This window comes from Cervus elaphus, chromosome 20, assembly GCF_910594005.1.
Source record: "Cervus elaphus chromosome 20, mCerEla1.1, whole genome shotgun sequence".
NCBI lineage: Eukaryota > Metazoa > Chordata > Mammalia > Artiodactyla > Cervidae > Cervus > Cervus elaphus.
The window spans coordinates 112,851,543-112,876,921 of NC_057834.1; the positions used below are offsets into that span (position 1 = coordinate 112,851,543).

The following is a 25,379-nucleotide window of genomic DNA, read 5'->3' on the forward strand; positions in this document are numbered from 1 at the left end:
TCTTTTCAAGTACCTCTTGGCCATCTGTATGTCTTCTTTGAAAAAATGTCTATTTCGATCTTCTGCCCATTTTTTTGAGTGGGTTGTTTGTTTTGATGCTGTTAAGCATCATGAGCTGTTTGTAGATTTTGGAGACTAATCCCTTATTGGTCACATCGTTTGCAAATGTTTCCTCCCAATCTGTGGATTGTCTTTCATTTTGTTTATTGTTTCCTTTGCTGTGCAACAGCTTTTGAGTTTAAGTACGTCCCATTTATTTATTTTTGTTTATATTTCCATTATTCTGGGAGACAGATTGAAAAAGTATTGCTGCGATTTATGTCAGAGTGTTCTGTCACCAGTCTTTTACACAGTTATCAGTCTCAGCCTTTGACTGTCATCCAAGCTTCATCGGCCTGTGTATTGTCCACCTCCAAAGCTTAAAACTCCAGGATTCTAGCTTCTAAGCCAGAGTCCTTGAATGTTTTTGTGCCAGAGATCCCTTTAGCAGTCTGATGAGGCCCATGGACTTTTTCCCAGAATAATGGGAAAAATAAATACATAAAATATAAAGTCTTTCAGATTAGAAAGGAAATCAGTTATATTAGAATATAATTTTGAAAGTATTAAGTTTGTGATACATTAATACATTAAATAACAAGGTCTATCAGTGGGTCTATGGAGAAGGAAATGGCAACCCACTCCAGTATTCTTGCCTGGAGAATTCTGTGGACAGAGGAGCCTGTCAGGCCATAGTCCATGGGGTCACAAAGGGTTGGACACGACCAAGTGACTGAGCATCAATGGGTCTAACTCATCGTTTTGAGGTAACGATAAGATGAATGGTATTTAACGATAATTACACTAGTGTGATGAAAATATTGATGATTTCTGTTGGTGGCAAAGTTGGAGGAACTACTAATGCTATTGTGATTTACTGTTTCATAATTGAAAGAATTGCTAAATTTTAATTAGAGCTTAATAAAGATAAACATGTCATTTTTAGCCCAGAGTTCATGGTCCCTGAATTCTATCCATAGATCTGTGGGCCATGTAAGAGCCCCTGTCTCCCCCATGCACAGCCTTTTATGCCTTTGCTTCCTCTGTACACTCTCTTTGTCCTTGCTGGTATTTTCACTTCCTTTGTTTCTCAGCTCCCCCCAGCTACATATACGTCTTTCCCTATCCAGGTTACACCTCACAGTCTGTCACTTCAGCCATTTGTTGCCAGTTCCTTCACCTCCTAGGTGCCAGGTCCTTCAGTTGCACCCATGTGGCAGAACTCTAAGGGGTCAGTCCCATACTGACCGCCTGCCCTTTCTCTTGCCCATCCCTCCTACTTCAGCCTCACTTCAGGCCCTTGGCATTCCTGACCTGAATTATTACTATGGCCTTTTGCTCCCGGGACTTAACAGGGACCCTTCATTCTGACTTCAGCCACTCTCCAGTTCTTCCCATAAGCCCTCTAGTCTCATAACCACCGTGGACTATTCTATTCCTCCACCCCTGCCCCAAATATATTTTATTTTCTTAACCTAACTCTATACTTGATGCCTTTTCTCTCCTTCTTTGCCTAGAACACATTTTTTCTCATTTTCTCTGTCTCCGCCTGTAACCCCCATTTTATCATTTTATTACACTGCATGTTCATTGTTCACTTTTATTGTCTTTAGTCAGAGTACGAGGCTTCCCTGGTGGCTCAACTGGTAAAGAATCTGCCTGCAATGCAGGAGACCCGGGTTTGATTCCTGGGTCAGGAGGATTACCCTGGAGAAGGAAAGGCAACCCACTTCAATATTTTTGCCTGAAGAATTCCATGGATAGAGGAGGCTAATGGGTTACGGTCCATGGGGTTGCAGCGAGTCAGACACGAGTAGAGTCAGGGGCCTTGTCTTATTTCTGTATTCCTAGCATCTGACCTGGTACGTGGCAAATAACAGGTACTTACTTATTAAATGCTTGTTGGATGACTGCTGGATAGCTTCATGGTTGGTTTGATGGGTGAAGGCTTCTGTTCTGGGGCCTGAATTAAATGACAGTTCTGATGTGAGTTAATTATAATAGTCACAAGCCCCTTCGTTTTGTAAGACAGGGATGTCATGTGACTCATATGAGTCCTGTTGTATGTTTTTGGCTTTGATGTAGAAGGGATTCTTGCTCTTAATAACAAAAATAAGTTCTAAATAGCTCTGTAATTTAAGGCAAGTTATAAAATACAGGCTTCTGGATTTACTAAGGAACAGTTGTGTGCAGGGCTTCCCAGTTGACTCAGTGATAAAGGATCTGCCTGCAATGCAGGAGACTCAGGTTTGATCCCTGGGTCGGGAAGATCCCCTGGAGTAGGAGATGGTAACCCGCTCCAGTATTCTTGCTTGGAAAATTCCATGGACAGAGGAGCCTGGTGGGCTATAGTCTATGGGGTTGCAAAGAGTTGGACACAATTGAGCACACACACATACACAAGGAACAATTACATGGAACTATTTTGTTCTTCTGCTTTACTTTTCACTGTCAATCACTTCAGCCATTTTACTGAGTCATTAAAGACAAAATATGAAAGAAAAGGGGGAGCCTTCCATTCTTCAAACCATTCAGAGGGCAAGAAGTGGAGGGATGGATATCCTCGGACAGTTGTTCCTAATAATAGTGGGCCAAGCCATCCTGGGAGATCCAAATATTACAGTGGGTTCATGAATCCATACATGCACTGCTGTCATCTGAATAATTAATGTTTGTCTGACATAGTTACAGCTATTTTTTAGAGGTTTCTATATACTGTTTTGGTTAATTGAAATACATATTTATTTAAAAGCATTATTGAGTTCATGGAATTATTTCCCACATTAGTGGATGGAGAACAGTTACTGTCCCATGGAATTCCACTACATAGCTATCTATCTGTCTAAGTGTGTGTGTGTATATATATATAGTCTTTAAAAAGGGTCCTTAAATATAAAAAGTTGGGGACCAAAATGGTAGAGTGGTTTTTTAAATTAAAAAAAGTTTTTTTAATTGTGTTAAAATGCACATATAAAATTTAAAATACACTTAACATTTTAGCTATCTTTTTGTGTATAGTTCTGTATCATTAAGTACAGTCACATTGTTTAACCATCAACCACTTTTTCATCTTTGAAAGTATGTTTTAAACTTTTCAGAAAGACTTCTAGTCCTTGAAGAGTCACTGTCACCTTGGTGTAGGATATCAGTTCTATCATATTTTTTGCCTTATCACCTGAAGGTCAAATTTTGATATACTTGGAAATTTGAAGATTACCTTTATACTATTCATATATTCAGTAAATATTAATTGTCAAACAGTTCAGCGTGTGCTGAGATACAGAATAAGAAAAGACAAACATGGTTCTTGCCCTCCAGGAGCTTGAAAAGTTAAAGTGGTAGTTGCTCAGATGTGTCCGATTCTATAGCCTCAAAGAGAAAGTCATACAAATAAGTAACAGAAAGTAAAACAGGAAGTCATACAAGTAAGTGTAAGTGCCACAGTGTACAAAAATGCAGAGTGATTAAAGCATATGAAACAGGCAAGTCTAACTAGTCTTGTGAATAGAATTAAAAGGAAGGGTGTGAAGTCATGAAAGGCTTCCCTTAGGAAGTGACACAGAAGTTAGAAGGAAGAACGAAGAGGAAGAAAGGAATGTTCTTGAGGACCAGAACTCTTGAGTTTGAAGACCCAGATCCAGAGACCCTTGACCAGTATTCTTCCACAAGTCACACTGTTTGTTTTTGTTTCTCTAGAATCGTATTTTTTATTTCTGTATTTATGTTTATATATTTATATATTATATATTTTCAGTTTTTATGCTTTTCTAGAATCCAAAAGAAATGTTCTTTCTTTAATTTTTGTAAAAATCCCATAAAGTTAGAATAAAGCTTATTTTGCATGATTGAATCTCTCTCAAAAAGACTATATCTGTTGGTATGACTTATTCAAGATCATGCTCAATAAATGGTCAGGTGAATTTGTAAACCAGGCTTTCACACCCGAAGTTCTTTCCTTTCTACCATATCAGATCACCTCTGCGAGGGCTTGGCAGGCCATGTATTTCTTAACCTCCTTTCTTAATATCGACTGTAGCAGGTTAGAAGAGCCAAAGTGTGAGATCTAGAGGCCGAGCTACCTGTGTTTAAATCCTAGTTTGTACTAAAGCGCTCAGGGTGCCTAGCCTGTGTTATTGTTGTGGTTATTGTAGTTGCTAAGTTGTGTCCGACCTTTCGCGACCACATGGACTGAAGCCCTCCAGGCTTCTCTGTCCGTAGGATTTCCTAGGCAAAAATACTGGAGTGGGTTGCAATTTCCTTCTCCAGGGGATCTTTCCGACCCAGGGATCGAACCCATGTCTTCTGCATTGCAGGCGGATTCTTTACCACTGTGCCACCTGGGAAACCCTAGCTTATGTTAAGCGCTCAGCAAATGTTAGCTCTTATTACTTTGTTGTCAGCATTACCATGCTGTATGACAGAATTCTTGTACAGGAGAAAAGATATTTTAAAGATTAAAAAGAAAGTACTGCTGTCAATACTGTGAGCAAGTAGTCTGGGTAACAGTGTCAGACAGATGCCCAAGGCCCCACTGTTCTCTGAGATTAGTATCTTCATTTATAAAATGAAAATAGTATCTTGCAGGAATATTATGAGGGTTAGAAATAATATCTGTGAAGAGTTTAAAATGGTTCTGGGCAAGTATAATATATACAATAAATAGCAGATACTATTATTGTAAATACTTAATTAAATGAAATGAAACAAGTGGTTATCAGACATGACTTCATTAGCAAATTATTTTATTATTTAAATGAGATGATATACATATATATCACAATTAACTGAGTTCCTGATACAAAATAACTGCAATCAATAAATTTAGCTCTCATTATCATCATCTGACATTGTTCTTATTCTGTAGCAGTGGTCCTCACCCAGGGGTGATTTTGTTCCCCAGGAGGTATTCGGGAGTGTCTGCAGACAGTTTGACTGTCACAGTGGGGGATGCCAAGGCATATGTTGTGCAGAGGCCAGGGGCGCTGCTCAACAGCCTGCACTGCACAGGTCAGGCCCCACGGGAAAGAACCGCCCAGTCCAGAATGTCAGTAGTGCTCAGTTTGAGAAACTTGGATCCATAATCATGACTTTGAGTGACAAAGTCCACTCTTATCCTTAACATTTGATTGGGATTCTGGCTTTAGTGGAGCAGAACTCTTTTTAACTAGGTTATAAGTAGAATCCTTGAGACCAGGGACTTTCTTTTTTTTAAAATTAATTAATTAATTTATTTTACTTTATAATATTGTATTGGTTTTGCCATACATTGACTTGAATCCTCCATGGGTGTACATGTATTCCCCATCCTGAACCCCCCTCCCACCTCCCTTCCCATTCCATCCCTCAGGGTCATCCCAGTGCACCAGTCCTGAGCACCCGGTCTCATGTATTGAACCTGGACTGGCAATTCATTTCACATATAATTTACATGTTTCAATGCCATTCTCCCATATCATCCCGCCCTCTCCCTCTCCCACAGAGTCCAAAAGACTGTTCAATACATCTGTGTCTCTTTTGCTGTCTTGCATACAGGGTTATTGTTACCATCTTTCTAAATTCCATATATATGTGTTAGTATACTGTATTGGTGTTTTTCTTTCTGGCTTATTTCACTCTGTATAATAGGCTCCAGAAAGAGACACATGTATCCCAATGTTCATTGCAGCACTGTTTATAATAGCCAAGACGTGAAAGCAACCTAGATGTCCACCAGCAGATGAATGGATAAGAAAGCTGTGGTACATATACACAATGGAATATTATCCAGCCATTAAAAAGAATACATTTGAATCATTTCTAATGAGGTGGATGAGACCAGGGAGACTTTCAAGGCTCTGCATTTTTCATGTTCCTTTACCTGTTGGGTATTTCTTTGCCTTTTCATCTTGTTTAGATTGCTGTGTCTGGAGTGGGCTTTCTGTATTCTGGAGGTCTGTGGTTCCTTTTCATTGTGGAGGATTTACCCAGTGGGTGGGGTTAGACGATTGGCTTGTCAAGGTTTCCTGGTTAGGGAAGCTTGCGTCAGTGTTCTGGTGCGTGGAACTTGATTTCTTCTCTTTGGAGAGCAATGGAGTGCCCAGTGATGAGTTTTGAGATGGGTCTATGTGTTAGGTGTGACCTCGGGCAGCCTGTATGTTGACGTTCAGGGCTATGTTCCTGCATTGCTGGAGAATTTGCGTGGTATGTCTTGCTCTAAAACTTATTGGCTCTTGGGTGGTGGTTGGTTTCAGTGTAGGTATGGAGGCTTTTGGACGGTCACTTATTACTTAAGTTCTATGTAGTCAGGAGTTTTCTGGTGTTCTCAGGTTTTGGGCTTAAGTCTCCTGCCTCTGGATTTCAGTTTTATTCTTCCTGTAGTCTCAGGACTTCTCCAACTATACAGCACTGATAATAAAACTTCTAGGTTAATGGCGAAAAGATTCTCCCCCGTTAGGGACACCCAGAGAGGTTCACAGAGTTACATGAAGAAGAGGAGAGGGAGGAGGGAGATAGAGATGAGCAGGAGGAGAAAAAGTGGGACTCAAGAGGAGAGAGACAGATCTACGCAGCTGTCTGTTCCCAGAGTGTTCTCCGTAGCCCAGTCACCTACAAAGATTCACAGAATTGGATTGGGAAGAGAAGGGGAAAGGAGGAAATAGAGGTGTTCTGAGGTAGAAAACAGAGAGTCAAGATTGGGAGAGAATAATCTTTGGTTTAAAAATAGGGCTTCTCTTCTCTTCTTTTTTTTTTTTTGTAAGGTTATAGTGTATTGAAAATGAAAATTAAGGAGTAGTAGAGGAGTACTAGAGGACTATAAAAGAAATAAGAGAAAAAGAAAAATAGAAAATAGAAGAGAAAAAGGAAAGAAAAAAAAAAGAAGAAAATAGAAAGAAAAAAAAAAAATTTTTTTTTCCCTAATTAAAAAAATCGTAAAAATCTATGAAGATGAAAGTTAAGGAGTAATGGGGGAGTAATAGGAAATTTTAAAGGAAAATAAAAGAGAAAAAAGAAAAAAAAAAAAGTAAAAATATATCTAGGAGTTTCTCTGGAGCTGTTGCGGTCAGTGTGGGTTCGGCTCAGTTTCAGATAGCTCCTCGTTCCAGCTTACACTTCTCGATATCTACAGGCCCCTTCCGGTGTAGTCGGTGTTTTCTACAGGGATTTTAATCTGTTGCACCGGTACCTTCTGAAGCGGTTCCCTTTGTTTATTTGGATTCTGTTTGCCGGTCTCTTCAGAGCCTCATTTCCGCCCTGACACAGGCGGGCGGAGGTGGACTCTTATTCAGGTAGCTAGTTCCGTCGCTCTGCGGGGAGGGGCTGGCGCTGCGGGGCGGGGCTGACGCTGCGGAGAGGGGCTGGCCCTGCGGGGGCGGGCTGGCGCTTCCGGGAGGGGCTGACGCTGTTTTCTCCGTCTGCGCTGCTCAGGCTCCCGGCTGTTCTATATGGAGCGCGCCCCGCGCTGCGCTAGGTTCCAGCCCTCGGGTGTTCCACAAAAGCGCGGAACGTAAAGCTGCGCCTGCTCTCTGTGCCTTCCCCGTCAGAGCGGTCCAGGCAGCCAGGGGCTTGGTGGGCGCACTCTCCCCAGGTGTGGCGCGCCCACTCCCTTCCGCGGACCCAGTCTCAGTTTCTGCTGGCGCCAGTCGGGTGCGCGCGCCTTCCGCCCTCCGCGTCCCCAGCCCCAGTCCCCACCCGCGCCGGTCGGGTGCCTGCGCCCTGTGTCTCGCGGCGACCTTCCCCTCCCCCCTGCCTCCTGCCTCCGGCGGGGCTGGGCCGGTCCGCAGCCTGCGACCTCTTCTCTGGACTTTCTCTGTCCCTTTGTTCTGTGAACGGCCGGCAGTGAGTTCGGGCCCGTTAATTTACTCTCTCCCTTTTGGTCTCCTACAGTTCAAATTGGCAACTCACAGAAGCTCCCTCCGATTGTCCTCAGGGCACTCAGGCCCGGACCCTACCCCAAGCAATGCCGCCTAAGATTCCCTTCCCGGGACGGATCTCCGTCCTTAGCTCTTTTGTCTCACTTTTTATCTTTTATATTTTGTCCTACCTCCTTTCGAAGACAATGGGCTGCTTTTCTGGGCGCCTGATGACCTCAGCTAGCGATCAGAAGTTGTTTTGCGAAGTTTGCTCTGCGTTCAGTTATTCTTTTTTTTTTTTCAGTTATTCTTTTGATGAATTTGTAGGAGAGAAAGTGGTCTCCCCGTCCTACTCCTCCGCCATCTTGGCTCCTCCTCCCTTTCAAGGCTCTGCATGGCAGACTTTTGTTAATGATGTTGATAGATAAATAATCAGAAAAGAGCAACTAGACTTTTCTGTTTATGTGGCCTTTGTGCATATACTACTGCGTATAAATGTAAATGGGCAAAAAGTGCGGGTTTCCATAGTACACCCCTCTTTAGGCTTCTGTTAGGGCCGAAGTGAGGCCTTCATAGAATTTATTTTTCCCAGAGTATATTGTTCAGTGGTGTGTCATACTCACCAGTTACTCTTAGTTCATTGTTTGGGATAATTTTAACTAGATGTTTGATATTCCAGTTGTGTGATCTGAGTCTTAAGGGCAGGAACCAATGCATAAAATGAGTGCTCAATAGATACTTGTTTAATCTCATAGCTGATTAAGTGGATATTTCAGTTCTGGTAACCATGGGGCATATCATTAAATACTATAAACCAATGTTCTCTAGGTTCAAGTTATTCATATACTACCAGCATAGTTTTTGCCTTAACTGTTGATTGGCATACGCTATTGTCATAATTTTAGTCATATTTATATACCACCTAAATGAGCTATTATTTACTTAGTATTTTAAGTTAAATTTATTTAAAAGGAAATAGTATCACTGTTGTAAAAGGAAAGCTAGTTTGATTTGCTATGAATAGATATAGGTCTACCATTCCTTATCTCAAACCCTCAAATTATTTCAAAATTTAGGTATTTTAAGATTTTTCAAAATGTTACATGGTATACAATCACATGTAACACTGCTATTGCTATCTGAGGTAGAAGCCCCTTAATCAGATACAGTAATGTTTTACTCCAATGAAATATCTAAATTTTCATAGCAAGTGGAATAAAGAATATAAATAACCTATGTCAGCTTAGGTTAGGTTTTATTGTCAGATCAGGGCTTTTTGGATTTCGGTATTGAGGAGAAGACAATGAAAGAAAAAAGACAGTAATTTTAAGCTCTTTTTGCTGAAATCCCTGAACCTGAAGCCGCCTTGTCTTTTTGTTGTGAAAGGAGATTAGAGAGGATTAGAAATGTGTTAAGGACACATCACCTCCATACTGAGACTTTCTTCCCCAATGTAACTTTTCTACATTTGTGTCTGTCAGACCCAATTTAAGTTTTGGCATTTATTTTTTTGAGCTATTCCAATTATTTGTAAGGATTGATATTTTATGACTTTCATTCTTTCTTAGAGTTCTTTTAAAGAACAAAGAGAAAACAAAATTCATTCCTTTACAATTACCCTTTTGACCCTTTTAAAATCTGAGATGTATTATGGAATCCTAGTGATTTTACATTTCCAGTGTCTTGAAACAGTTTGCTATTTGATCATCCTAGGAATTATTTCATCATTACTCATCAGTTATTCCAATTGTGGTAAAAAGACCGGTAAAAAAACAGAATGATGAAATCATATAGTATTGCATCATCTTTCAAGAAAAGGTATATAAATAGTCTGAACAAACATCTTTATAGTTTTTTTTAAGCTTTCAATGAATACAATTGCTAATTCAGATTTAAAAGATTTTTCACTCATGATGGTAAAAAGGAGAAAATTGCCCATATGTTAAATAATTATTTAGATAAATCAGATGATGCATGCAGAGACACAGCACTCTAGAAATTTATATGATTCTTAAATGGATACATGCTGAAGGTATACAAAGGTGTATTCAAAAGTGATTGGAAGGAAATAGTTGATGTTGAAATGAAAAAAAGTCACATGTAATAAAATAATTTTATATGTGATTGATCATTTCAGTTCATTTTTATAAACCTAAGAATGAAAATGTTTTGCTACAGTTAGGGTACAAAAAAATGGCTGAACTTTGCAACAAAATTATGAACTGTCAAAAGTTTTTAAAAGTATTGTGTTTTGATGGTGCAGATGCAAGAAAAAGAACCAGAAATAATGATAAGCTTGAGTCTGTTGGAGATACATCTTCAATTTGAAATCACTATTATAGGATGGATATGTTCAAGGTTTGTTCATGATAGCTGATAAGCAGCTAGTTGCATTCAAAACACATTTCATACTTCAGGTGTCTATATCTTTGAAACCTGGAAACTATGTTTATAATCTTATTTATATTGCTTTAAAGTTATTTTACCTTATCCTGTCATTCTTCTGTAAATTTTTTGTAAAAAGACTATAAAAAGGGTCCACTGAATCCAGGTGAAAATGATGATGACTATTTTGCTGGTATACTGAGGGTTAATTTGGTTTATAAGAAATTTGAAAAGGAAGTAGTGTGTTCATTGTGATTCATCATTACTTAATGTTACTTAAGTATGTCACTGAATACTGTCTTCCATACTGCCTAGACTATCTCAAGCATGCCCCAGTCTCGGGCATCCCTCTTACAAGTTTCTGTTGAAAGAATAAATTATTGGACTTGCAGTTATTGTGACAGACTGAACACACACATCAAATCTTGTTCCTTCCCCCTAAACTCTGCTAAACTATAGTGAAAGTACTTTTAAAAAGACATAAATCCATTAATAGGAGAGGAGACAACAGCAACAAAGTTTTCAAAGCTGGAGAGCAGATGGTTGAGATAACTAACTTAGCAGAGTCCAGAGGCAAATGTGAAGGTGGTAGTGGGGTGAGCACCAAGTACCTCTGAGCCCAAGGCCTGAAGGAGCAGATACCAAGACAAGGAGGTTGTATGAGAGTTGTTGAAACCCAGCTAGAGCCGTAGATTCTCTGAGGTGCTTCTCCCTCATTCCAGAAGTTAAGTTTCATCCTTTAGACAGAGTGGAGCACTGGCTTTCTGGACTGGGAGAGTTCATAGTTGTAGGCACTCTACTAAAAGCTTAAGATGTGCTCGATAGCTCTGTTACCTACTCAGCTTCCCTGAGCACTGGGAACCAGGCCTTCCAGAGAGGGTACTGGAAGATTCTTCTTTGGGAATTCTGATCAAACCAAGAAGAAAGACCTAAAGTTACTGAGTTGGGCACTCACTCTTCCCCCCGACACCCGCCTCCCCCTCCCCGAGAAAAGTCCATGCAGATCACCTATTGTGAAGCCTGTTGTCAGTAATCCCCAGTCATGTACTCAAAGCTGTTATCAGTAATTTCTAGTACTCAGAGCTTTTGGTCCAGCTCTTTAGAAGGTCCTGTTCTTAGTCGTGAGCCAAGGATCAGTATGTTTCGAGGGAAGTCTTCAATACAGATGATAGAGACCAAGTGGAGTACAGAGGGAAAAGAAACTCTAAAACAAAAATAAACCCCAAAATATAACAAAAACCACAAAAATCCTCAGAAATAAAAGAGGGTATTGCATCCTGGAAACAAAAATAGGACGTTGAAATAAAAAGGATCATTTAATTGACATAAAAGAACTCTTGAAATTAAAGACATGATGGCAGAAACCATTTTACCTAGAATCTTAGGTACTTTTTGGGTGCTTACATCCATAACTATAAATAATAGACTTATGCTATTGCTTCTTGTCACCTTAGACGTTATACTTGCTGCAGTAGATTAACATAGTTATTCTTCTCAATCTTCTCTTCTCCTTTCTCTTAATATAGTTATAGCATTTAAAGGGGCTTCCCTGATAGCTCAGTTGGTAAAGAATCCACCTGCAATGCAGGAGACCCTGGTTTGATTCCTGGGTCAGGAAGATCTGCTGGAGAAGGGATAGGCTACCCACGCCAATATTCTTGGGCTTCCCAGCATTTAAAATTATAATATTTACCTTTGGCTTTTAAAAGTTATTACTTAAATCTTTTTCTTACATTGTCAGGTATGTAAATGAAATCAGTTTCACTTGTGAGTTCTCTCTCCCTATCTATTCTTGCACATAGATGCTTTATCATCTAGAATTGAAAAGGAAGATAAGCTAGTTTTGTAAATAACCTTACTTATGTAAAGTATAAAGTTTGATCTTTTTTTGGACTGAGATTCGGAATAAAGGTATTCTTACCTGTCATGGATCGTAAGCAGAGTAGGACATCTGTGTTTCACTTCCCACTTTTGAATTTTCAAGGCTGTAAAAGTATATAACTGCTTTTTAGAGGATGGGTGTGGACTTTTCCCTGGTAACTGCTGAAGTGGCAGAACCTTGACTGCGCTGTCTTTCAAACTGTTCGACTGTGATCCAAAATAAATACTTTATTATATGTCTATGTGTTATCTCTGTATCTATCTATATGAAATGAAATCTCTTTAATCCTTGCACTGAGTTGGCTGTTTTGATAGTCTGAACTAATGTGTTTCCTTTTTTTCTTGATATAGTCAGTTGACAAGTACTTCAAGCTTCCTCATGCTTCCAGTAAGCCACCTCGGATTTCAGGAAGCCTGGTGGACACTTCCTATAAAACATTAAGATTTGCGTTCAGAGCATCACTGAAAACAGCCATCTATAGGATAACTACCACATTTGGTGAACATCTGAAGTAAGTTTACCTCTTCTGTTCACTTTCAAGAGTTCCCCTGAGAAACAGGCATGAGAATTAAGGCTCATAAATTGAAAGTGGTTTTTTGGGGACCTTCTTGATTCCTACTGGGAAGTAACAGCTTAGATTTAGATTTAATATTTGCATTTTAAAAATTGGCCTATTGTATAAGCTTGGGGACCTTCTTTCAGATGGATTAAAAAAAGGATAGAAAGTTATAAAAGCAGCAAATGTAATTATATATTGTTTTCTTAAATTCCTAAAATAACCTTAAGGGAGAAAAAAGGCAAAATGAATACTCTCCAGAAAAGCATATTAAAAATAATTCTGTTATTACATCTTGGTTAGCAAACCAAGACTTGGGGTGAGCAGAGTATTCCATAAATGAGTCCTTGGTGCTTTGTGAATCATGCTGGAAAAACAGCAACAGATCATAACACCTTCAGAAACGGAACCAGAAAGAAAACCACAAATGCCAAGCTTGTGTATATTTAGTTTCATTGATGTTTACTGCTTTCTTTTCATGAAATAATCTAGCTAGGCAGTGTAAGGGATACTAGTTTACTAACTAAATTATGTTTATCATAATTGTAAATAAACTTTAAAAGATATGAGAGTGCTCTGTTTTTTTCTGTATGCAATTAATAGTTTAGAACTTCCTCAAACTAGCTGCTTTTAGAAATAGTAGTATATTTCCTTTTACTTCCGTAAGGCAAATACATAAAACATACTATATACATACATAAGGTAGCCACAGCAGCAAGTTTATGGAACACTTTGGTTCTATGTGGGAATACAGAAAAGCTGTAGATAACCCTCTGTCCTTAAGAAGTTTATTCATTTGTTTAAAAACAAACCAGGAAAAAAAAACGTTCATTGTGTGCTTTGTAGATCTGCAGTCTCTAATATGATAGCCACGTGTTGCTATTTAAATTTAAATTAAGTTAAATAAAACTGAAAATCCAGCCTGTCCGTTACATTGGCCACCTTTCAAGAACTCAATAACTACACATGACTACTGGCTACTATACTGGACAGCTTAGGTATAAAACATTTCCATCATTGCAGAAAGTTCTTTTGGACAGTGCTATTCTAGACAATACACTTAGCACTTTTCATTTATTCTTCTCAAAGAGCCTGTGAGGTGTAGAGATTATCATAATTGTATAATATAAAAACTGAGACTCAGCTTAAGAACATGCCTGATAGCACCATCAAGTCAGTGTTAGAACATAAACCTGAAATTAGGTCTTTCTTGCTCTTAAGATTCCACCTTCTTACCCTATACAACACTAGACTCCCTCCAAGATGTCAACTGTAAGGTTTAGGGTATAAATGTAAGGTACAAGATGTAAGGTACTCTTAGAAAATTCTCAGTGAATTCAGATAATGAAATACATACGATGATTGATGTATATTGATGATACAACCAAAACAGGAAGAAAAGGGGAAAATAGATTTCTTCCATAAGAAAAGAAGATAGTTGATTATTAAAAAAAAACTGTAAGAATGAAACTCTGCCTTAGGTTCTTTTCTCTGAGTAGAGCCATATATATGTACTAAAATTGATGAAGCCAGTGAAGACTATTTTATGCAAATATTGGACAGAATGGTAATAGTAGAAGCATTAGATTTGGAATTAAAACATTTGGATATATGTCTGATTACACTCCTGACTGTCTGTTGTAGTTGTGGACAAGTTATCTATTGATTTAAGTAACTTCCAGGTAGTAACTTATGCAGGTAGTAAGATGCAGAACCAGAAATTAGACTCTAAATCTTTCTGACCCTAGAATTCTATATACAAACCTCTGAAAACCATTCTGATACTGTTTTTCCTGCATGAAAAGGGTATATTATTCATCCTACTTTATTTCATTTGCTGTTAATAGAGATAAAATGGGATCATACATATGTAAAGCCCACATACATTATATATTATTGTGACAACAACTATTATTATTGTATGCAAGTGAAAGTTGCTCATTCATGTTTGACTCTTTGCAACCCCATGGACTATACAGTCCATGGAATTCTCCAGGCCAGAATACTGGAGTGGGTAGCCTTTCCCTTCTCCAGAGTATCTTCCCAACCCAGGGATCGAACACAGGTCTCGCGCATTACAGGTGGATTCTTTACCAGCTGAGCCCCAAGGGAAGCCCAGGAATACTGGCGTGGGTAGCCTGTCCCTTCTCCAGTGGGTCTTCCTGACCTGGGAATCAAACCAGGATCTCCTGCTGGCAGGTGGATTCTTAACCAATTGAGCTAACAGGGAAGCCCCTATTAATACCTGGTTTATTCATTCCCCAGAGCTTTACCTCTGAGAACCAGGTATAAATGAAGTAAACACTCGAGGTGTGAAAACTAACACAGACCAGTTAGACATTGGAGACCTTCATTTAATATCTGTTTACTCTTAATTTAGACAATTTTGATTTACTGACTTTTCAACCAATAACATTAAAATTTGAGAGGAAGACTACTATTAGAGTTGAGTATTAACAACAGTAAGAGAAGTATAGTGCCTGCTGGCAGAGGGGAATCATGAGAATAAAAATCAAAAGAAAATCATGAGAGAAGACTTGGTGTTTGAAAAAATTCAGAGCCATTTAGTTAGAGATGACAGCCTCCCTGGCACTGAGAGAAAGTCTGAATAGTAAAATATACTTGAGATGGTTCAGTTGAGTGGCAGCTACATGGTTTAAGAAAGCAGAGATGTAAAATGTATAAGGTGTTTTCGGATAATTTGTAGCAAAATTATTATAATAAGCCTTTTGATACTTTTAAAAGTGGCGACCTTCAATTACTTGGAATTTTATTATTCAGTATGTGAAAGTCTTTCAGTGTGTCTGACTCTTTGTGACCCCATGGACTATAGAGTCCATGGAATTCTCTGGCCAGAATACTAGGTGGGTTGCCATTCTCTTCTCCATTATTATTCAGTAAGGATACAGTATTATCAACAACTAGAAAGCTGGAATCTTTCATTGTATTCAATTTCTACTTAAAGGTTTAAAAGAAGGCTTTATACTAGTTTCAGTATATATTTGTCCCACTTTTGTCAAGGTAATGTATTTTTGCAGGGGTGAGGGTGGGAAGAGAACTCAATTTCCCCATCCAAGACATAACTTATGTTCAAAGGGAAAAGTAAATCTAAACCACCAAGCTGTTACCTTTGAAAACGATTAGTGGAGTCTATTGTATTTTATCCAAACATCTTAGTTTAAAGGATTTTATATTAAAGGCAATTCATATACTCCACAACTCAAAGATAATGTTGGAATCTGGTTTAAATAAAATAATAAAATCCAGAAAAATCTACTTCACGGCCTGAAACTCTGCACAGCAGGTTCCACAGCAGAGCAGGTTACAGTTGATGCCTTCAGTTGTCAGCCTAAATTTTCTTTGGGCTTTTAGAAGGTAGAAGCATGCTGTTGCTCAATGCATGTCCTCCTCTCATTAGATTAAGGAGGGTTTTCATCCAGCTTTTTTTCAGAAGTACTAAATAAGTGAAGATTTCTATTCATTTTTAATTGTTTTGAAAAATATTGACTCTGTGCTCTGTGGTTCACTTAATATGCTTAATGTAAAATAAAGCTTATGCTTTGAATTTATGTCTCATTTAGTGCTGTGCAAGCATCTGCAGAACATCAGAAGAGACTTCAGCAGTTCTTGGAGTTCAAAGAATAGTTAAGTAATATAAACTGTGTTCATTACACTGCTGATACAACTACAGATGGGACAGTAAATGTTCAGCATTCTTGGATCAGAAGAAAATGGACTAATTAGATGCTTCCTTTGTCGTGGTGGTTGCTTTGAAAACTATACTTTAATGGGAGAAATCATGGAACGAAATTCTCAACAGAAAAACCGAAAACTGCCTTTTCTGTACCGATTGCTTTTTGTGTGTGTGGCATAATAAAATCTTTATTCAATTTTACAGAAGCCTCAATGGCAGTAGAAATGTTTGCAGCTTATGCAGCTTAATAATAAGAACTAGAAAATTTTTAGAATTTACTTTTAAGAGGAGTAGAGGCAGTTCAGAAGGTAAAATAGGTCAACTTGATCTGGTCTTCCTTCCTAATCTTTCTGAGAGTTTAGCTCTCTGTAAACTCAAAATGAGTAAACTTTTTTGGAGTAGTTTCTGTTTACTAAAGGATAAAAAGAGTAACAATGGAGAAAAAGTCACAGAAAATGCTGTCTAAAGGACATATTTTGTTAATCTGTTAGGTTGTGTTTTTGTTTTTGGAGACAAATTAAATTTGCATGATTGTCAAAAAGAAGTCTCAATTTACAGATGCTAACTCTATGTAAAGGAATGTGGAAAAATTCAGCTCTTAAGTTACAAGATGAAACATTCACATTTGGTTTTGAAAAGATAATTGACCAACATCTATGAATTTATTTTGTATCATGCTAGTAAACAATGTGTATGGGTATTTTCTCAGCTAGTTTTTGCTTTCTTTTTCTGGAACAAAACATTAAGTGACTGCCAGGTTTTTCAAGTGAGAGAAAAAGTTTTGCAAGAAAACCGGCAAACTTTCCTTTCCCCCGCCCCCCCCATCTTCATTAGATCAAATTATTTTGTAAAGCTTATTGTCCTCACAGGGGAGCAACCTTTTCTTTGTTATCTGGCTGGTTAAAATATATTAGGAACATCTTTACACCCAGAAACAACTTAGTCATCAGGTAGCAAGTGAAACCAAAATGTCAGAGGGATTAGTGTACTTAGGAGTATGCTGTATGTCCTGAAAGTGAGTAGGTAATTTTATAATTTATTAGATCAGCTTTGGAGATGAAAGATTGGAAATCCTAGTGGTAGACATTCACTGGACTAGCTTTGGACTGAAATACCTCCTTATAATCCTTTTCCCGTTATCTTTTCCCTCTAGTGTCCCCTAATTTTTTCTTTAAAGTCAGCACAGGACTGTATATGAATCTTTAATGTAATGTATATGTCTACCATTTGTCTGATTACTTGATGTATTATATCTTGATTTATTTGTTGCCCTTTCAGGCAGCACATGCCAAATTATAAATGAATCCTGCTGGCCTTAATGAGATAGCTTCCCAGTTGTCAAGTGTTTGGAGTATGTAGGCTATTGCCTTTTTTTTTTTTTTTTTTTTTGGCATCTGAAGTGGAGTTGATCTGTTTTTTGAATGTAAAAGTTGAATTTTGAATGTAGAAGTTACTTACAGATGACCAGAAACCATTGAGTTCCATATTTTAGTCATTGAGCTTTTTATATTCCATTTTCCGTGGTACCCCTGTTTGAGGCATTTTGGGAGAAAAGGACTCTTAACTTTATGCTTCCATAAAGAATTTAAACTCTGACTTACTCGGATAAAATGTCTGGCTTTATTTTAAGGTTTTTTTGTTGTTTTTTTTTTCCTGTCATTTCCCATACTCTTTGGGCAAACTATATTTGATGAGCAATGTGAAAATTTCTGAGGTGTTCATCCCTATTTTTTCTGAAGATAATATGCCTTGTACTCAATACAGTTCACATAGTGTCTGCCTGGTGGAGATTTGGAACTGCCTCCCCAAACCTGGATTGTATTTAGTAGATAAGGAAATCAGTTCATTTTCCTCATTGTGTCGATAATCTATACCCTGTCTGTTGGAGAAGGGTATGGCTTGATCACCTGTTGGGGAAAGAGAGCTCCTTCGCCTGTCTGCAGGAAGGAGGATCTTAGGAAAGCCAGCAGGAGGAGAGAAGCATTTCCTTTGATGAAGTCACATCCTGCCTGTGAACCCACTGATACTGTTGACCTTGGCCTGAAAATTAGAGGGTGTTCTTTAAAAGTGTTTTCTGACTGTCAGTACAAAACATGATTGTATCAGCTCTTGTAATGTTTTCTTGACCCTTATGGAAGGTATAAATCAATCCACGTAACTTCTTTCCTAGAGAACTGGGAAAGTGTCCTAGAATTAAAAAAAAAAAAAAACAAGCTTGTATAGTTGAGTGGACATGGATAAGCAACAGTTTGTTACTTTGCTGGGTTTATTCCTTGGTAATTGTTCTCTGTCTTCCTGTAAATATGATAATCTGTTTATATCCTTTTGTATATCACTGATACTGAATTGGGTAGAAAAATAAATTGACAGTTTTTAGAAATGGGACTATTAATTGAAATATGCATATCTGTGAGTTCAGTTATTTAATATCTGGTATATATGTGTATGTGTTTCCTTAGCCTTTTTAATAATTCTCAGAGCCGATACTTATAAAACCTGAAACATGCCTTGAGAAATCAGCTTTTGCCTCTGACTGGACTCATTTGGTGGGTGATCTGTAATGGTAACTGAGGAGCCTAAATTCTAAAAGCCTCTTTCTTCGAGGATGCAGGTGCTGAAAGCCATTTCTTAATAGAGGTTTCTTGTCTTGCCAGAATAATGTTTCTAAACGGATCATATTCCCCCAGGCTAAAAGTTATGTCTGTCAACTTTACTTAAATTAACCTGAACTTCTCCTCAGGGTAGTTGAGGTACTATAACTAAGGCCTTCAACTTTCCCTGTTTGCTATCCCAATCCATAGTTATCTTTCTTTAGAACCAAATAGCTTAAAACAAAAATGACCTTAGTTCATCAGTTAATAATTTACCTATTCTTAAAAAGCTGCTGACTACCATTCTAAAATGAGTAAAATCATTGTTTTGAGGGGGAAGTGGGGCACACAGCACATTACCGCCTTAAGAGTTCTCAGTCATGGCCCTAAGCAGCTTTGGCAGTTGCTGTAGTGATAGGTGCTTTAATGTGGAACTAGCTAATCATCCAAAAATACTCACCTAATGCCTCTTACGGCCCAGCTACTGGAAACAAATCGACCTGAGAACAAGGCAGGCCTGACCTTTAGGAGTTTATAATCAAATGCAGTGGTGTTTGAAACTTGGGATCACAAGCATCGACTCACAGTGAGTGTTCATTGGAGGTACAGAGTTGGCTCCGCTTTAGTGCGGATTTTGCCCCAGGAGGTCTGGACTAGTTCCCAAGAGCTGTAGTTTGTAGCCAATTCCAAGCAGTGATCTCACAATCACACTGTGAAAAGGGTTTATCTTAGATCAGGAGTTATCAGATTTAGCATGCATCAGAACCACATGGAAAGCTTGTTAAAACACAGATAACTAGGCCCCCTTCCCAGAGTTTCAGATTTTAGTAAGTCTGAAGTGTTCAGTCAATAAGCTGTGTCTGACTCTGTGACCCCATGGACTGCAGCACACCAGGCTTCCTTGTCCTTCACTGTCTCCCGGAGTTTGCCGCAATTCATGTCCATTGACTCGGTTATGTTATCTAACCATCTCATCCTTTGCCACCCTCTTCTTTGGCCCTCAATCTTTCGCAGCATCAGGGTCTTTTCCAGGGTGTCTGCTCTTTGAATCAGGTGGCCAAAGTATTGGAGCTTCAGCGTCAGTCCTTCCAATGAATATTCAGGGTTGATTTCCTTTAGGATTAATTGGTTTGATCTTCTTGCTGTCCAAAGGACTCTCAGGAGTCTTCTCCAGCATCACGATTCCAGAGCATCAGTTCTTCAGCACTCAGCTTTCTTTATGGAACTCTCACATCTGTACATGACTTACTGGAAAAGCCATAGCTTTGACTGTATGGACCTTTGTTGGCAAAGTGATGTTCCTGCTTTTTAATATGCTGTCTAGGTTTGCCATAGCTTTTCTTCCAAGGAGCAAAGCGTCTTTAAAGTCTGAGGTGGAGCCCAAGGATTTTTAAAGTGTCCAGACACTAAATGTCCAGACACTATGCTAGTCAGGAGACCACATTTTGAAAACCACTGCCCTAGTGGATTTTCTCATATTTGGTATTCTCTCAGAAGCATATGAACGATGATTGCTATAAGGTGTAGTTTACATCTGATTGATTTGTTGGAAAGTGTGAAGAATATGGTTAGGTCCCATAGGTAATGCAGGAATGCTCAGAAATATTCTGGTGTTCTGATGCTTATTTTGAGTTTGCAGCAGGGATTTGCCCAGAGTTGCTGTCTTGCACCTAGCCTTCACTGGAATTTCTGTCTTGGCAAACTTAGCAGTTTTCACAATGAGCTTAGCCTTCCCTCCTACTCCCAGATAGATTTCAGTGTATTTTTTCAATGCTTTGTCATTCTTTTTTGGACCTTATCACATTGGATTGTAACTTAACTGATTACAAATTTGCTTCCCCTTGTAGATTATGAGCACTCTTTCCTTCCAGGATTCCAGATACACCTTCTCAGTGTATCACCCTGTCTTCTTACTTATAATTATTTCGACCTCCCATGCTTTATTCTGCATAGTTCCTTCTGACCTATCTTACAAGTCATTTTCTTCAACTGTGTCTAATCAGTAAACTCACCTACAACAAGAACAATAGTTTCATGATAAGTGAAAGTTAGTAGTCATTTTGGGATTACTTTTTAATTTCATCTTTAGCAGACCTTATCTACAATTCTGAATTCCAGAGGATTTTTTTTATTGTTAACTTTGGTGACAGAACATATTTGGCAGTTAAATTGGGCCTTAACTGATATGAGGCTACTTGTAGACTTCATTTACTCCTTGTAATATGACTGTTTACATTCACTGTAGTGTGATGATGTAGGTGCTGTCCCAGACCCTATGGGAGTGTTATGTAATATGCATCTTTATTACCTTTCTAAAATCCTTTATTCACAAATCTGGGCCTCAGGCGTTTAAGACAAAGCATTGTAGACCTGTTTTTGTAAGATGCTGTTAATTCTCCCATCTACTCATTCAGCATTTACTAACTGCCTGTGTATACCAGGCATTGTGATAGGCAGTGATAGTGCAGAGAGAGAGCACTACTTTGTGTGGAAGAAGTAAGTGGAGGTAACTCTTATTTTTTCTGCTTTTTCTGCTGCTTTGCAGAATTGATGTGTCTTGCTGTGTGCTGTCTCATTGTTGACTGAGTGTTTATTCTGTTCCCAGCCTGCCCATAAGGCAGCATTTCTCCAGGTGTTCTGGTGCTGCCCACTTGTTTCTTGCATTATTTTTCATGTGTGACTCTACCTTGTCTTTTTTGCTCATGTTCTTCCTGTGCAAACGTATCTCTTACCAGATACTGTTGAGTGGGCCCTGCAAGTGATCCCGATGGTAAAGTAGTTCTGGAAGACCTGTGGATGTCTGTGGCAGAGAAACATTGGGAGATGACCTCTGAATTACAGGCTTTTACTTGATAGTCTTGTGAAGAGATGTTGGCTTTCTTTTTGGCTACACCACATGGCTTGTGAGACCCTAGTTCCCTGACCAGGGATCAAACCTGCACCCCCTGCATTGGTAGCATGGAGTCTTAACCACTGGATCATCAGGGAAGTCCTGAGATATTAACTCAATTGATTTATCCTTTTTATCTCTCAGCTGATAAAGTGATCTACGGTCTTGAAAAAAATATTAAACACTAGTCCCTCTCCTGCTATATTATGATTCTTTGTTGCAAGGACAAAATCCCCAACTTAGCTGAAGCATAAGGCAGGGAAAGTGAAAGTCAGTTGTGTCCGACTCTGCGACCCCATGGACTATATAGTCCATGGAATTCTCCAGGCCAGAATACTGGATTGGGTAGCCTTTTCCTTCTCCAGGAGATCTTCCCAACCCAGGGATCAAACCCTGGTCTCCTGTATTGCAGGTGGATTCTTTACCAGCTGAGCCACAAGAGAAGCCCAAGAATACTGGAGTATTCCTGATAGGATCTTCCTGACCCAGGAATCAAACCGGGGTTTCCTGCATTGCAGGCGGATTCTTTACCAACTGAGCTGTAAGGGAAGCCCATATGCAGGGAGTTGACCTAAAGGCACAGGAGCATCTTGGTGAGCACAGTATAGATTTGCTTCTGGGCCCCACGAAGACCTGGAAAGCTCTCAGGATCTCTAAATGGTTCTTCTTACTTCTTTGTGCAGCAGAGCTTTATTCTTTCTCTGTCTAGTGGCTTTCTACTACGCTTCCCATCTGCCCTGTAACTCCTGAGTTTACTTATAACAGATAGAAACTGACCAGCTCTTTCTGAATGCCAACCAAATTCCTGTTTGAAAGAAATTAGTCTTGATCACCAGCATGGCTTCTGAAAACTTAACTTTGTTGATCAGGATAAAGTGGTAGGTAGGGTCAATTTCCTGACATAGGGGACAGAATTTGGGGTTAAGTACCTGCAAAAAGGGGCTGGTAAGTCCCCTTGCTTTGGGTTGGAACCCCAAAGGGCTGCAAGCCTAGAAGGAAGGGTGAGGAGGAAGCAGATTGCATGAACTGTAGTTGAGTTAGAATCCTCGTTAAGTTGAACTGCAGTAATCTCTGTTTGCCGGTGCTTCTAGCTCCTGGGAGAAACCATCATAAATCCTCTCTGGAGAAAAACAACATCCTAGGTCTCAATTATTTTTACAAATGAGTTTTCAAATATAATGTCTGCAGACAGTTAAAAATAACCAGGCACAGGAAGAGACAACATGAATGAGAATAACGAAAGCAATAGACAATAGGATAGACTCATGAGGACTCCAGATCTTAGAATTATCAGATAAACATTTTAAAAGAATTATGATTACTGTGTTCACTAAGATTTAAAAAAAAACCTTTAATTCTTTAGAGAACTAGAAACCACCATATATATGGAATAGAAACTACACATACACACACAGATAACTTGAAAAAGCAGACAGTTTAGAACAGAAAAATAGAATAACTAAATTAAGTCAAAGGATAGGTTTACCTGCAGATAGATATAGCTGGAAAAACTGACTTAGAAGATCAGTCAGAAGAAATTCAGAATAAAGCGTGGAAAGTAAGAGTACACTCTGAGGTGTGTGTGTTTGTGTGTCCTCAGAAATGTCTGACTCTTTTGTGACCCCATGAACTGTAGCCCAACCAGGGTCCTCTGCCCAAGGAACTTTCCAGGCAAGAATATTGGAGTGTGCTGCCATTTCCTATTCCATGGGATCTTCCCGACCCAGAGATCAAACCCGAGTGTCCTGCATTGGCAGGCAGATTCTTTACCAGTGAGCCACGGGAGAAGCCTGGGCACTGAGGTACATCATAGTAAAAGTGCTAAAAACCAAAGTGTTCAAAGTAGTCAGAAGTGAAAAAAAAAAAAGACTACATTCAAACAAGCAACAACTAGACAGCTAACATTTCAACAAAAACAACTGAAGAGAATGTGATGGAAATTTCAAAGTGCTGAAAGTTAGAACTCCATATCCAGTATTAATCTACAAAAATAATGGGGAAATTAAAAACATTTCCATACAAAAGCTGAGAAATTTCATCAATAAGACACACTAAAAGGAACTTAATTTATAAAGGTAGTTTTTGGTTTTCTTGTTCATTTTGTTTTGTTTTGTTTTCAGGCAGAAGAAAGGGTAGAGAAGCAGGAAGAAATTAGGAAACATAAAAGAGATAAATATGAATATTGGCTTATTAAATAATACTGTCTTGGTGGAGTTTTAAATATACAGAGAGTTTTAAATATACAGTTTTAAATATACTTTATATAGTACACAGCATAATGGTATATAAGTCAGATTTGGGGATTTAAAATATCTTAAGGTCTTCCCTGGTAGCTCAGATGGTAAAGAATCCATCTGCAATGCGGGAGACCTGGGTCCGATCCCTACATTGGAAAGATCCTCTGGAGGAGGTCATGGCAACCCACTCTAGTATTCTTGCCTGGAGAATCCCCATAGACAAGAGGAGCATCGCCGGGTACAGTCCATGGGGTCACAGAGTCGGACATGACCAAGCGACCAAGCACAAGGTCTTTACATTGGGAAGAGAGTAAAAGTGGACTTTGATGTATTAAAGGAGTGCATTGTAACTTAAGGATAACCTGTAAAAGAATAGTTAGAGTTTTAAACTAAGATGGAAAAAATGAAATAGCAAAAAATGAGCAAAAGTAAGTAGGAGGGAAAAAGACATCTGAAGTAGGGAGGACAAAGAAAATGTGCATAGTAAGTTGTAGATTTAAACCCAAGATATCAGTAATTACATTACATATAAATGGACTAATGCACTAATCATAAAACAAGGATCATCAAACAAAACCAAAATTGTTAGCTGTCAACAAAAGCCACATTTAAAGAAAGATGTATTGAAAATAAAAGAATAGGAAAGATAAACATGCAGATGTTAAAAGAAAGGTGGTGTACTTGTGTTAATTTTTTGACAATGTATGAGGCAAAAAGCCTTACTAGAGATAAAGAGGGTCACTTCCAAATAAAAGATTAAATTCATGGAAAGATAATTCTAAATATTAATGCACCTAATAACATAGCCTCAAAGTATATTAAAACAACGTGGGAAAAAGATGAACACCACTTCACAAGTGAGGGTATTGAAATGGCTTAAAAGAGAAGGTAGGTATTCAGCACCATTAGTTATTGTGTCTGTGTGTGTGCTCAGTTATGTTCAAGTCTGCAACCCCGTGGACTGTATAGCCGGCCAGGCTCCTCTGAAAATACCGTGGGATTTTCCAGGTAAGAAAACTGGAGCGGGTTGCCATTTCCTATTAGGGAAATACAAATTGAAACCACTACACACCTATCAGATTAAAAAGACTGACAGTGATAGACTTGATGAGGATGTGGAACAACTAAAACTCATAATTGCTGGAAGGAGTGAACAAATGTGCACTGTCTACTAAAACTAAACATGCCAACCTTAGACTCAATTCCCTTAATTGGCATGTGCCCAAGAAAAATAAGTCCATGTGCTCACCGAAAGGTATGTTTACAATGATGCTTA

General features: G+C 38.7%; 1 protein-coding gene across 2 annotated transcripts in view; it reads left to right on the forward strand.

Moving 5' to 3' along the window:
- NDC1 (NDC1 transmembrane nucleoporin) overlaps positions 1–18,904 on the forward strand; it is a 58,304-nt gene extending 39,400 nt beyond the window's left edge. For both annotated transcript variants that reach the window (XM_043877142.1, XM_043877143.1), the window contains exons 17-18: positions 12,486–12,646; positions 16,273–18,904. In XM_043877142.1, coding sequence (XP_043733077.1) covers positions 12,486–12,646; positions 16,273–16,336 — 225 coding nt within the window. In that variant the 3' untranslated portion in view covers positions 16,337–18,904. The remainder of the gene's footprint in view (positions 1–12,485; positions 12,647–16,272) is intronic.
- The last annotated feature ends 6,475 nt before the right edge of the window (positions 18,905–25,379 follow it).